The sequence below is a fragment of the Podarcis filfolensis genome (assembly GCF_964270895.1).
Source record: "Podarcis filfolensis genome assembly, chromosome: 9".
NCBI lineage: Eukaryota > Metazoa > Chordata > Lepidosauria > Squamata > Lacertidae > Podarcis > Podarcis filfolensis.
Window position 1 is genome coordinate 40,439,333 of NC_139610.1, and position 14,837 is coordinate 40,454,169.

General features: G+C 38.4%; 1 protein-coding gene across 2 annotated transcripts in view; it reads right to left on the reverse strand.

The window, feature by feature from the left end:
* The window catches only part of ARHGAP10 (Rho GTPase activating protein 10), a 102,569-nt gene that overhangs the window by 53,110 nt on the left and 34,622 nt on the right, over positions 1-14,837 (reverse strand). For both annotated transcript variants that reach the window (XM_083631149.1, XM_083631150.1), the window contains exons 4-13: positions 11,242-11,313; positions 10,231-10,332; positions 9,738-9,848; positions 8,637-8,741; positions 7,035-7,164; positions 5,268-5,374; positions 3,560-3,654; positions 1,664-1,745; positions 675-717; positions 434-499 (exon numbers count right to left, since the gene is read on the reverse strand). In XM_083631149.1, coding sequence (XP_083487275.1) covers positions 434-499; positions 675-717; positions 1,664-1,745; positions 3,560-3,654; positions 5,268-5,374; positions 7,035-7,164; positions 8,637-8,741; positions 9,738-9,848; positions 10,231-10,332; positions 11,242-11,313 — 913 coding nt within the window. The remainder of the gene's footprint in view (positions 1-433; positions 500-674; positions 718-1,663; positions 1,746-3,559; positions 3,655-5,267; positions 5,375-7,034; positions 7,165-8,636; positions 8,742-9,737; positions 9,849-10,230; positions 10,333-11,241; positions 11,314-14,837) is intronic.

The window sequence follows — 14,837 nt, forward strand, 5'->3', positions numbered from 1 at the left end:
GCTGCTGCCACTATGGGCTCCTCACTAGCGAGGGGGAGTAACAAACTGCAAATGTTGGCTTAGTGTTGCATCTGAACTGGGGGGTCATCGTTTGTTCTGTTAAAATAAATCATAGCTGGTAAGCCAAGAACAAACCTTGGCTTCAGATCCTATCAGTTTTTTCCTCTCGTTTCTAATTTTGGAGCCAGTGCATAGTTCTTGTAAGGACTATTCCAAGGTATATGAATACTATGATCCATTAAGACAAATGCTGTAAAACTCACACCCATTCCCCCCAAAATGTATTGTCATTTGTCTTCTAGCACTGTTGTGCGGAAATGTCCTTTCCCTCTCGTAATAGAATCCCTATTAAAGCTCTGACAGTCACTCTCTGCGTCTCAGCTCAGCCAATAAACCTTCATGAAACGCACCCTTGAACTGAGTTTGTCATTACCTCTTGTTTCAACAGCACTTATGCATCTTCTCAGAATTGTGAACCCAAGCTTATCCAACTGTGCACCTAGAAGGAGAAACAGTTTGAAAATATCTCAGGTCTATAGTACACTTCCCTTACAACAATATAAAGACTAACAATGGGAAGAAATGCAAAATTAAGCCTACTCAAACTTATAACTGTTGCTTCTTCAAAACCAAGGTTATTTTTAACAAAATTACAACTGAAGACAAGTACTTACTTCCTTCTCTTTTTATGTTAGCCCTGTTCAAATTGAGAAACACCTGACAAAGAGAGAAAGAAAAAAAATTATGTACACTCAAATGCAGCCTTTTTTGGGGGGGGGGGTGAGAAAAAATAATCAATATCTTCCCTGCTAAACAGGGGAAGTGGGCTGTTCCATCATAGCCAAGAAAAAATTATGGTGCATCAGTACTGGAAGTTAAGGATCAGACAACCCAGCACTTACAGTCCATGCTGGCCTGATTCACATGTCAAATTAAACCAGTGATTCTCAAACTTTTTTCTTTGGGCCACACTTTCAGAATAAAAATTTGCTCACATGACGCTGATTTTTTTATCGATAAGAAATACATTGGAAAACAAAAAGAAACAACATCTAGCAGTGCTTAATTTAAAACATAGAACACAACTATTTTATAATACGATTAGGAGTCATCAAGAGAGTATAAAACAATGCAGCTACATAAGAAAGACAAATCATTCCCAAAAATACTAATTATCCTTGGAACTTTCTGACACAGTTGCCATCCTCTCCTGCCACATCAGTGTGGCATGTCACACCCTTTGAGAACCACTGCATTAACCATAGTTAAAAAAAAACAAGCAAACTATGGCTTAAGGTTACTGGAGCACACCATTGAGAAGTTCAAACTCCATTCCTTCCCCAGTCTTGCTACTTCCTCACCAGGGAACAGGACAAAGTCTGGCTTGTTGTGATTCCAAACCTGGGCTTGTGGTTTGTTTGCAGAGAAACAAAGCACAAATCCAGGTTTGGACATCATGATCAGCCAGATTCTGTCTTGTCTGTGAATTCACATTAAACCACAGCTTTATTTTAACTAGATTTTAATGTGATGTGCAAACCAGGTTGCTGTGACAATGCTCAACCTATATTAACAGCATAAAGAAACAGGAAGTTGGCCTATGTAGTAATATTTTGCCATCACAACAACAACAACAACAACAAAATCATAGTTTTGTTCTTACAGCTTCTTTTCCATCTAAGGCTTCGAACCACTGGTTTCTGTCCTCTTCTGAGAATGCTTGCATGGTAACAGGCATACCAGGTCTACCAAAGCACAAATGAAGGTAAATAATTAATTTTTTTAAATCTCTAATGAACATTAATAATCCTTCTAAATTATTATCATAGGCACTCTACAAAAGCAATATGGGCATGTTTGAAACCATCAAATATCTTTGAAGCTGCCATGTAATATAGTCCACTATAACCCTTATTTTAAAAGAAGTATTAAAGGGAAGATACAATAATCAAAGCAAAAAGGATTGGGGAACAGGCAGGACAATAGATCATAAAATTGTTATGCAGTATTATTTCTAGTTGCATTAGTGTTAGGTTCTATGTCGATCAGGGGCACAAGAAAGAATCTGTTTTACTTGTTTAAATTTAGTTCAAAAAGTGCTTAAGATCAAATGAGCAGCCTTTGATCACATTTTACACAAACTTATTAGAAATCCTGGACTTCATTTTTACGCTGCTACAATGAGTATAGGGCTGCCTTTACAGGCTATCTGGAAACAACTGTTAGTGCAAAATACTGCAACACAGTTGGTTATTAAGTGGGACTAGACATAGAACACAACTTTAGTTCTTAGAGAGTTACAGTAGACTTCCTGACCATTTTTGAATGCAATTCATAATTATGGTTCTGATCTTTAAACAGCTCAGGATCTGGTTACTTGAAGACTGCCTCTTCCTGCATAAATGCAATCTGCGCATTAAGATCAGACTTGTTGGGCCTTGCTCTTAGATCCTGCCCATGAACTGGATGGTGACTGCTTTAAGGGCCTCCTCTGTTGAAGCACCCCATTTTTTGAATTCCCCTCCCAGAATTGCACCATTTTGGGGTGTTTTTTTTTACTAGCCCAGGCCTTTTTCACTGTTTGTTGTAGTGACGTGGTTTTGTGCTGGCATTTTATTTTATGGCTGGGTGATGCAGCTACATGTTTTATTGTGATTTTATAGCTTTCTTGCTAAAGAGCAGCCTATAAACTTTCTAAATAAATATGTAAGTTGCTACAAGGTGAACCGGGTGAAAAGGTGAGCAGGCATGCAGGAGTGGCATGCTTTAAACTCGTTTGGTGTTATGGTTCAAGTAAGTCTTTTTCACAGAGATTCCACACTCGTATTCACAAACCCAAAACACAAATACGCAAAAACTGGAATAAATGAATTCAGCTGTCCTTTACTGCCATAAAACTGGTATGTCTATTTAGGGAGTGGGGAGGCACTGAGGGCTTCATGCCAGCACTAGGTATGGTCAAAGCAAGTAGGTCGAACGTTTCGGCTCCCGAACGATCGAAAACTGGAAGTGACTGTTCCAGTTTTTGAACGTTCTTTTGGAAACTGAACATCCAACGGGGCTTCTGATTGGCTGCAGGAGCTTCCTGCAGCCAATCCTGCAGCCAATCTGCAGGATTCTGTTTCAAGGTACGACTGTATGCCCAAAGTTGCCATAGGCAATTTGCACTCACTGCTACACAAGACACATGTCTCTCTTGCTCACACAAAAACAAATACACAGAAGGTGCCTCCCAGCCTACTTCCTCAGCTTTGTCTTGTTAATGAACAGGGGTGATATTATCATCTCCAATCACACTGGGGTTTGCAGAAAGGTTGAAACCTCTTTGCCCAGCTCAGCATGAAAAAGGGAATCAACACCAGGTCATTAAAGAAAGAAATATGCCATCAAATTGCTGACAATCTTATGGACCGTGAAAAATTCCTTGGAGCCTAGAAATGCTCACTGGACAGCTATCATTTTTTCCTAGTTGGTAGCCATAACTTCTGTGCATTTGAAAAGCTTGAGATTAAATGCATTCTATGGGAACATAATATTAATATTTACCTGACCAACTTACCGATCTAGTGCTTCCATGTCAAAACAGAACCGCCTATCTATAGTATCAGTATTCCTTTTGGTACAGTACTTAAGGAGAAGGACTTCCAGCTCACCCTGAAAAATTTCATTATATGACACCTTTAATATAGGAGGCATTATTAAAAACGTAAGGAAAAATCTTAAATCAGGTAGCATGTGTTTATTTAACACTGCAATTTCTAGATTCTGATGTGCACAGAAATTTACTTATTCTTGTCATTCAGTTTCCTTATGTAAGTCTTCTTCAGTACTGATGACCTCTTGGACTCAAACATGCTTTACACACACACAAAATGCACTATTGAACTTCCAACTTGGGTTGTCTGTAAGTATATCATGGTTGGGTAACACTTTTTAGACCAAGGGCTGCATTCCCTTTTTAGTGTTTTACCCAGGGGCATATGCAAGTGTTGATGGGCCAATTAGAGTTGCAACCAGGCAAACACACTTGGGTACAGAATAGGACTGTCGAGGGGTATGGCCTGGAGACAGTTTTGAGGATCAGATAAGAGTCCTACCTAGAGGGCCACAATTGGCCCCCAGCCTGGGATCCCCTACCCTGAGCAGATGTGAGGGTGATCTAGCTGACACATATGTCACCCTACCCTGAGCTATGGAATGAGAATGAGAGAGGGGCATCTTCAGAAGTTTCTTACAAGTACTGTAAGCCTTTGGAATACTAGGCACAGAAAGAAAGACTGTTGCTATCAGAAGGCCATGGAGAGTCATGTGGTTGTATCCAACAAAGTTCTTTCATTAATGAAAGGACTTCTCCCTTATGCACTCATAGATCTTTTCTGGGGATCCCCCTAACCATTTAGAGCTGTGTGGAGGGGGCATGAAGAGTGAAGAGGCAGGGAAAATTCTGTTATATAATTTTTGCAAGTTCACTGGATACAACCCATGGAGTTTGCATCCGGTCACAGTCTTAAGGTGGTACAAGGCACAAGGTAGTAGACATTCAAATGAGGCTCTACTAAGTGATACACCAGGTGTGCTTGGTTTACGGTTTCAAATATGGGGGAAATCAACCACTGTATGTTCTTTCTTCCCAGCAGCCCTAAGTACAACCTGATGCCTGCAGACCCTCATTTGATTGTCTGCTACTCCTATTATTATCACACATGGTGTCTTAAGACTGTGACCAGATGCAGACTCCATAGCTTCACCATAAGACAACTTTTTCCTTTCCCTCTACCCTGTTTACTATATAGCCTGATGAAGAGTTCTGTAGAACTCAAAAGCTTTCAAGATATTTCATGATATTTTGGCTGGCCTATGAACGTATTGCCATAATCTGAATTTTTGAATTTATTGAAAGGTTCCAGATATTACAGACACAGAAAGCCTACAAAATAAAGTAAACATGAAGCTACTAAAAAAATTTTCAGATGAATGTACTTTTTCGCATTCCCCTAGCTAGTTATTCTCAAACTAAACTTTAATCCCTTTAGCATTAATGCAATATTGAAGATAAAATAAGAACATTTTGGGATAGCATCTCCTCTGCTCTTGACAACCCAACCCTAGAACTTTTCCAGAATTCTTATCATTTCATTATAGCACCTTACTATACTTAAAACAAAAAATGTCAACTACACAGAGAAGAACTATAGAGCATGCCTTATCTCTCATACTCTCATTTAGATACAGGGCATGAAGTACAATGAAATGTGAAATGTACTCACAATCTTTCCTCCTGACCTGTGCTCAAAGGGTATCATTGTAAACTTCTTAGTGTCCTTCTTGTACATGCAGTAATGTTTTACCCAGCTGGACCCAAATGGTGCAGGTCCTTCAACAACACAGAAATGCTTAGCTTTAGAAGTATTTAAACATACATACTTTTCCATTTACATACATTTCTGATCTGAATCTATTTTACAAACTTTTGTACTGAAAAGATCTCTGCAAAATCTTATGAGTTATCCTTCACCCATCTGCTTTTAGAGAAGGGAATGAATAAAAACAAAGATCAATAGTGAGAAGTAAGAATAGCAGATCTGGAGAAATATGGGCAGAGACTTATAAAAGTGGGAGTGTTTCTAAAGGGGTTGCAGTGGGCTGCAGTGGTAAAAAAAAACACTGTGCGATCGTTTGGTTGGATCCCAAGGGTGCCCTTTCATATATGGAAGGCATCTTCCACTCCCAAAGGGTACTGTTATGTACTGAAGTTCTCACTCTGGGCCAGCAGGGGGATACAGTAGATAGTTCAGGTCCACATATGCAAATAAGGGATCGAAAGTGACACTCAGTGATTGGATAGTTACAGAAAGTTGTTACAGTTACGTTGTACTGGAGCTCTATATAAACAGGCTGGCTGAACCCTTCAGTTCAGTTCTGTTCTGGCCCGTGAATAAACAAGAGCTGTCTGAAGAATCGCTGTGTCGTCTGATATGTTCACCCACAACTTAACAGGCACTGTTCTACATCTTACAATAACGCATTGCATGCAAAACTGCATGAGCTGCAGAACTCAAGGAGCTCGTTTTTTTGCTCACAGTTCTTTGGATACCCATTGTTCTGAAACTTAAACCTAAAACTAACATTCGTAATTTTCTTAAATACATTTCCTATTGCACATTTGTAGTTCCTATTTGCTTTTTTTAAAAAAAAAAAACTTGCATTCAGCAATTTCATTTTTTAAAAAATCACAGTGGTAGTCTATACGGTTGGATCAGTACAATATGTTGTATGTGGGGCTACCTTTGAAAATGGTATGAAACTGCCAATGGTTCAAAACAAGGCAGCGAGTTTGCTACCAGGAACTGGACTGTATGATCATATTATACCCAAGCATGGTCACCTGCACTGACCTAACTATTTCAGCATTTGTTCAAAGTGCTCAACAGCAAAACTTATGGCAACTTCTTATAGCATATTACAGCTCTTAAATTACAAAGGACAAAGAGATAGCATGGAAAACCTACAGAATTAAAATAAGAAATGTGCGCACAAAACAATGTTAACTTTACTCCTGACTGTTGTGGATCCTAAGGAACTATAGGTGAACAGCTTGGGGGGGGGGGGCGGGAATCAGTAGTAACCTAAGGTAAAATCCCCAAATGTAAGCTGAGCGTCAAAATGATTACTATAGTTATCACTTGTTATTTGCATGCTATCCTTCATCAGAAGATCTCAGGGTGAATAAAGTAAATTATTATTTATTAAACTTGTTAGTCACTTGTAACACTAAAATGTCTTCAAGTGACTTACAATGCATTTAATCTTATCTAATCCATATGTAAAATCACAGCACACTTTAAAAAGCAAAATTACAACAATTACTAAACATCAGAGATTTCCCTCCCAAAGCCTAGACATACTTATCAACTGACAGAAAATAAAAGGCAACTCCAAATCCTTTCCCCTGAGCATCAAATGTATGGTCACCCTGAGCAACCTTCACAATTAGTTTCAAAAACTCCCATCACAAAAGTAAGCAAGTATCTTACTTTTCTCCTGCACATAAAGGTAGCCTTCCTTTGCAAATTGGTTTGCTCTTTTATGCTCCAGGGGATTTCGCTTGATTTTGTTCATGAGATCTTCGACTTCTGATCTTGTCCCTTCAAAACGATTTCTTGTCTATATAAGAGAAGATTTTAGAAAAGGGTTTTACGAGTGAAAATGGTAAACGGAGTATCCCTATTTAAAAAACCAAAAGAGCCAGGGTGATTAACATGCCTCTTGGGTGTCTGACATCCCTAAAAACTAATTGAAGGTTTCTATTGTTTTTTATGAGCAAGAGAAGATTTAAAAGCAAAGCTACATTAAGCTTCAAGAAGAAAGTTTGGCAAAACGGCAGGTGGTGCCTAAAGACTCTGTTGGCTTGTTTCAAGGGGCAGGGGGAACAAATGATGGAATGACCAATAGCCCTTTCAGAAACTGATCCTCGTTGCTCATATAATATACGGTAGACCAGGCTTTCCTCTTCTTGGGTCCCCTAACGTTTGCCATCCCTGACCATTTAGCATGTGGTGGCTGGGGCTGATAGGAGTTGTATTCCAACAACATCTGGGGACCCACGGTTGAGAAAGGCAGTGTGCACAATTGGTAGCAGCTTTACCTACTACTAAGTCCCACTGGATCAAGCCCTTTATCCCAATAACATTATATTGCAATTTTGTTAAGTGGGCGCAGACATTTAGGGTTGGTAAAAACAAGGACAAACAAGTGGATTTATATTACATAAAGTTACATTTTATTATAGTACATAATGAATGGATTGCCCTTAAAAAGGATGAAACGTACAGTTGTGGTTACTACCTTCAGCAAAGTCACCACAAACCATACAATACAGAGAACTGTCAAAAGTTCACATTTCAAATAATTCTGCATGCATCATGTTATAATATCATCACAGGAAAGGTGTTTCCAGCTACCCCACCTTTTGTACTTGGAAGCCCTGTAAGAAGCTTCTGCAGGAAGAGGGGACTGTGAGCAACATCATGGTAGGGTTGTTTCTAGGACTAAAGTGAAATAGTGACACTCCCTTGTTATTTTTGCTACTGGGTGCTGCATGCTGTTTAAGTAATCTTGTTCTATTTATAGTATTGAAATGTGGCTTTTTGTGTGTTATTATATTTTTGCGTTGCTATGTTATTATGAAATTATTACTGTGTTATTGTTTTGCTATGTTACTATGAAACTGTTTGTGTACTGTTTGTTTTAAATGTATCCTTCCTTCTTTGCTTTAAGTCACTTTGAGCATGATTTTTGGGGAGAAAAGCAGCGTACAAATAAAATTAATGATTTTTTTTTAAAAAAAGTCTAAATGAGCAATTTTCATGTATACAGCATGTAAGTCAAAAGAGGAAATTATTTTTTCACAAGTTCAGCATAAAATAGCTGGAAGAAACACTGAATCATGTTACTGTACGGAGGCTTAACAAGTCATTCAGCCTTTTAGCCTGAAGATGGCATTGTATTCCCTAAAGCTTATTCGCCTCACTTTTCAGAAATACAAAAAAAAAAAAAGCAATAGCATGGACAACTTGTGTGGAAGGACATTTAAACTAAATATAAAAAGCTTAAATTAAAAGAGTACCTTCACTTACATTCTGGATATTAATCTGCAGAGCCATTTTGTAGTGATTAAAATCTTTGGCAAGCTCATAACCCTGATGGTAGAAGGTGAACATTCCTTGAAAAAATGACAGGACCTGAAATACAAATAATAATTATTATTATTCCCAAATTCCTGGGAATAAGCCCCAATGAATACAAGTTGAATAACTAGTTATTAGTAGAATTCCACAGCATTGCACTGAGATATTTAAAATTAATGTCAAAATCCATACAGATATTCAATACTCATAATGCGGAACACAACTAAATGTCCTGAGCAAGAAAAAACTCAAAAAGGAAACAGTACACAATAGTACAATTGTGAAAGACAGCCTCCTTAGCTTAAGCTGGTTTTTCCAAGCCTTAAGGTAAAGGTAAAGGGACCCCTGACCATTAGGTCCAGTTGTGGCCAACTCTGGGGTTGCGGGGCTCATCTCGCTTTACTGGCCGAAGGAGCCGGCATACAGCTTCTGGGTCATGAGGCCAACATGACTAAGCCGCTTCTGGCAAACCAGAGCAGCACACGGAAACCCCGTTTACCTTCCTGCCAGAGTGGTACCTATTTATCTACTTGCACTTTGACATGCTTTCGAACTGCTAGGTTGGCAGGAGCTGGGACCGAGCAACAGGAGCTCACCCCGTCGCGGGGATTCGAACCGCCGACCTTCTGATCGGCAAGCCCTAGGCTCTGTGGTTTAACCCACAGCGCCATCCGCGTCCCTTTTCCAAGCCTTAGCACCCATCAATTACACACTAACTCACTTCTTTGTGTTAATAGCTACACAACCAGTCCTGTCCACAAAGCTGTGATATTCACATAGAGATCGCAACAGTGATAGATATTGCCAGATAGAAGCAACTTAAATATGACTATGTGAATCTGTGAAGGAGAACTTATTTGGCCACACATTGGATGTATCAGATCAGCATGCAAATGAAAAAGAAAATGAGCTACACTGATTTAGAAAAAGCATGTGCAGGGCCTTGCACTGTTTAACCAGATTTCGTGTTTTGCTCTCTGCTACACCCATTATACTTCACTACATCCTAAAATTTATTTCACAAAGAATATTTTACACCACAGTACTTACAGGTTCTACAAATTCAAATTTCTTTCGTTCTTGTATCTCTTGTAGCTTACACACATATTCAAGTGACAGTTCATAAAAATGTTTTCGGTTTACCTCCACTTGGTAGTCTGCCTGGATAAAAAACAATGAAACAGTGCTTTAAAGAGTCACACATCCTATTCAGACTGATGCAAACTATATTCTGCACGGACCACCACAATCCAACACAGTTGAGTGCATCTAAGTAAACTGCGCAGTGGACTTAAGCACACCTGATTATGACCCAAGTATTTCAAATGACGAAAAGGACAAACTTCTACCCATGACCCAGGATTCATTCCACATTGTTCATTAGATTAGCCTGTGCATTGCAGTTTGAAGTGCTCATGCAGTTTAAAAACAAACAAACCCACATGTGTAAACTAATAAGTGGATAGGTAAGCGAATAGGAAAATTATATTTACTTTCTCACTTAAGAGGGGAAACATCTTTGACAAGTTAATACAGGCATTACCTCCAATAACTGAGTTTCTTTCTTCTTAGCTGACATATTTAAATGCTTGTCTAGTAAACTGTAGTTCTTTTCTGTTTCTTTATCAAATTTCTTCTTTTCTTCCTGTAAGTACAATTTTAAAAGTACAAGAAAATTTAAACAGTGAAAAATGACAACACATTTGCTTTTGTTTTGTTATCCAACTATTTCATTATTTTAAGCAAAGCTACCATTTATTTTTGCAACATGCCCATTGTTGCAACGTGCCAAGTTGTTTTTCACATCACAAATGTACAAATATGCTTATAAATGGAATACATGGTTACATGCAACTCGCATTTGCACAGGGAACATATTCATTTTCACTTTCTGCATGGGAAACCTCTGCAATTTTGGCCAGTGCTGCTCTGCTTAAAATATGAAAAGCAAAAATAAAGCGTGTGCACACATACAAACCCTTCAACAATTCTGAAATGAATCTTGTAATCTTAAGTGCTACACTATCATTTATTAATTTATAAAGCAAAAATGTGTAATTCTGTTCCAAGATCCTAAACATACAAGATAAGAGTATTTTTATTTATTTAATCCATTTTTAAAATGCCCATCATTACTTAAGATCCTAGGGTGGTTTATGATATATCCATTAAAATTAGTAAGTAAAACCACTATAGCAATGCATCAAGTAGACTTCATCAGTTACTGCTGAATTGTAGCCCTTTGGAGGTGCATGTGGTACATCAGTGTTGGGTTTCTACAGCATTATTTAAACAAATCAATTTTCCCAGTTGTTATTTATACCCGTCTGAAACTAGAAGAACTGAAAATTAGTGTTGGGAGATTGGAAACGGCCCCTATTTCTATATGCTTTTGGTACATTTTTGCCCCTACTTCTTTATGAGCTAGGCCTGCAAAAGGGTTGTTTTTTTAAACTCCCCAATCTGTTCAAAGTTAAATGTTCTCTAATTTTACCTACCAAACTAACACACACAATAAAAATTTAACTACAAAAGCAAAAAGCTACCAACAAACCTTTACAGCTCCAAGTTGCTCTTTTCTGAATCTTTCCAGAGGTTTGATCAGAGTTTCAGTAACACTAAGGGCCTTCCAAGGAAGAAGAAAACCAAATATTAGTCTTACAAGGTTACACTGTGTACTTACAAATATTTCAATTTGCAGAATTATGGTAGATCTGTTTCCATAATTTCAAAGCCGAAGTCAACCTTTCTCTCAGGCCAACAGCTACTTTGACATTAGAAAAAGCTCCAATTGTACGTGTACATTGTTTTATCAGTCATAAATATTTGTTAAAGGGGTTGGAAGAGTCTTGCCAGAGTACACACCTTCTGTGCCAAGGTCATTATGGGTACTGATGCATGAAGGTGAATGCATGCACTAGACCCATATACACAACCAGGCTCATTTTCAGAATTCTGCTTTCCTTGTATATAGAATCATAGAATTGTAGAGTTGGAAAGGACCCTGAATATCATCTTGCCCAACCCTCTGCAATGCAGGAATCCTGCCCACAGCCATTCCTAGGTGGGCTTGAACAACCAACCTTGTGGTTAACAGCTACACACACTGACCCATTGCACCACAATGCACACAAACTATAGTATATGTACTACACCAGCAAAGTTTGAAAGTCAGCATGCATTTTAGTAGGGGATTTCTGCTTTCCTCCTTCAGCAGAAACTCCAGATACACGTGTACAAAGCAAGTTGAATGCTAGACAGCTAGAGAAAGGATTTAATGGAAACAAAAAGCCAATAATGTCCTTTTTTTAAAAAAAACTTCAACTATATCAATTGAAAGAATATTAACTTCTGTATTATCATACAGTCAGAAAATTATACTAAATTATGACTGCCATTTTAAAGTCTATAGGATGCAGGAAGTTGATAATATGCATACCCTTCAAGAGTGAATGAAAAGCCTAAACTTGCTTTCATATGCTACAGTGGAAGAAGGATGTGTTCTTTGATGCCTAAATTATTAATACCTTCAGTATTTGTCCATATAAGAAAAAAGTACTGTTCTGGGCTCATTTCAGACTAGATATTAAGAACATGGTGTCTGTTCTAAAGGCATTTTTCGAAGAGTCTCCCACGACCCACATACTAACTACTCTGAGTTCCAGTCTGAAAGAACATTTTGCACTCATTCCACTGGCAAAGGAACAGCTGACCTTTAGTTGGTTAGCACATTTTTTTCTTTTTTAAAAAAAGGGAACACATTTTTAAAAAATTTATGATTTATTGTAGCAGAGAAAACAAGCTTCTCAGATGCTGAAAAAATTATTTATTTACTTACTGCATGAAATACACAGAACTATAGTAACTTATACATAGATAAAGCAATCTTTTAGAGGAGGACTTAAAAGTCTTATTCCTTTTCATTTTCCCTTTTGTTGTTGTCAAAACATACCTAAAGCATTTTCAAGCACCCCATCAAAATATAATCTGTTTTTTACTTCCAAGTCTCCAGTTTAGAAAGCACCCACCCCTCTTTCCAATATAGCCTCACAAGACACGTCACATGTAAGTTCCTTAGTAGAGAGGACTGTGCAAAATTTGAGTTGGTCTGATCGAAGTTAGGAAAGTTTCTCAACCTGACTGAGCTAAAGTTTAGGTATATGCCTTTATATTATTTCTATGAGGCCTTTCACCATCCCACATGACTGGTAACAGCCCCTTCCCTACATGCACCCACAAAAGCTAGGGGAAGTATCTTCTTCCCCATCTTTTTATGAAATAAATCTCTAAAACGAGTCTGTAAAAGGTATCAGCCTTTCAAGGCATTTACAGAGTTCTGCCTAAAGTATGATTAGTTTGCAGAGGTTGGAGAAGTATTTTCAAGATTCGTGCAATTTGCTTAGCTATTCATGGAAATGTTCAATGAAACTTCTAACTCCAGCATGCACATTTTGACATGAAAATTAGACTCAGCACAATCTTTATAAATTGGGGAAGGTACATTACGAAATATACAAAAAAGCATGAATGAGCACGTGAGACTTGCCTGCTCTACCACCTTTACATGTGATGGCTTTAACTGGATACAATGCTAAGTCATGATTTAGATTTAACAGCATGAACTTCAACAACCCTAAGACTTGCATGATCCCCCTTCAGCAAATGAGCAAAAAGGAGTTCGGATGCTTCCACTAGCATTTTAGATTAAATACAGTTTAATTTGTCATCTGAACCCTAAAACTGTGGCTAATCTTAACGATAGTGAGTTGAAACTAGACAGCTTCAAACCATGATTTCTAGTTAAGATTAACCACAATTGTTGAGAGAACACAACAAGCTGTGGTTAATCTAAACTGTAAACGAAAGCTTCCAAACTCATGCTCACAGCCATACCAAAAGAGGAGGGTTGTGTGCAAGTCCAATACTCCTTTTTCGTAATGCTAAGGTAGAGATAGGCAATGTGGTATACTCCAGATGTTGTGGACTTCCAACTTGCATCAGCATTAGGCAACATAGCCTCTGATAAGAGATTATGGGAGTTGTGATCCAGAACATCTGAATAGGACCATGCTGCCTACCCCATGCTAAGCCATGGTTCAGTGTTACATCCAGAATGAAGCCTGTAAGGAAACACAAATATGTCTGAGTAAGAGAACACAGATTCAGATGGGTAACATATTTACAATTTTCACTGGTTGCAAATACATTTGGTTTCAAATACTATTTTTAGTAGCTGAAAGTAAGGAAACAGTACACAATAGTACAATTGTGAAAGACAGCCTCCTTAGATTAAGCTGGTTTTTCCAAGCCTTAAGGTAAAGGTAAAAGGACCCCTGACCATTACGTCCAGTCGTGGCCAACTCTGGGGTTGCGGCTCTCATCTCGCTTTACTGGCCGAGGGAGCTGACGTACAGCTTCCGGGTCATGTGGGCAGCATGAGTAAGCCGCTTCTGGCGAACCAGAGCTGCACACAGAAACGCCGTTTACCTTCCCACAGGAGCGGTACCTATTTATCTACTTGCACTTTGACATGCTTTCGAACTGCTAGGTTGGCAGGAGCAGGGACCGAGCAACGGGAGCTCACCCCGTTGCGGAGATTCGAACCGCCGACCTTCTGATCGGCAAGTCCTAGGCTCTGTGGTTTAACCCACAGTGCCACCCACATCCCTGAAAGTAGAATGTTAAATTATTGACCACTGTCTGTTTGTCAAACATTGTCAAATAGGAATAGTGTTGTAACTGAGTTTATTATCTAACAGAAGATACTCTTCTAAAGTATTTTCATAGCTACAAAGAAAAAGGTTTTTCCAAATTGTAATTGTTAATTAAAACGATTGCATTCCTTTAAGAGTATCAACAAATACACTTGTAATGCCTAACCAGCTGGACTTGTATTTTTGGACACCATCCAAAATATCCCCAAGTGACCAAAAGAAAAATCTCTCTCAATTTCAGCCTTGGGGAATTTAACCAAGTTACAGAAGAGTGTGGTTTTATCAGAAATACCCAATAATAGCTTGTGGGAATTTTTTAAAAGCCCCATGTTTTCTTTCAAAAAATGACTCATTTATTTCACATCCCTATGGAAAAAAACAACATTAAGAAAAAAAGTAAATGGGCTACTGATAAAATGTTCCACATTCACCGAAC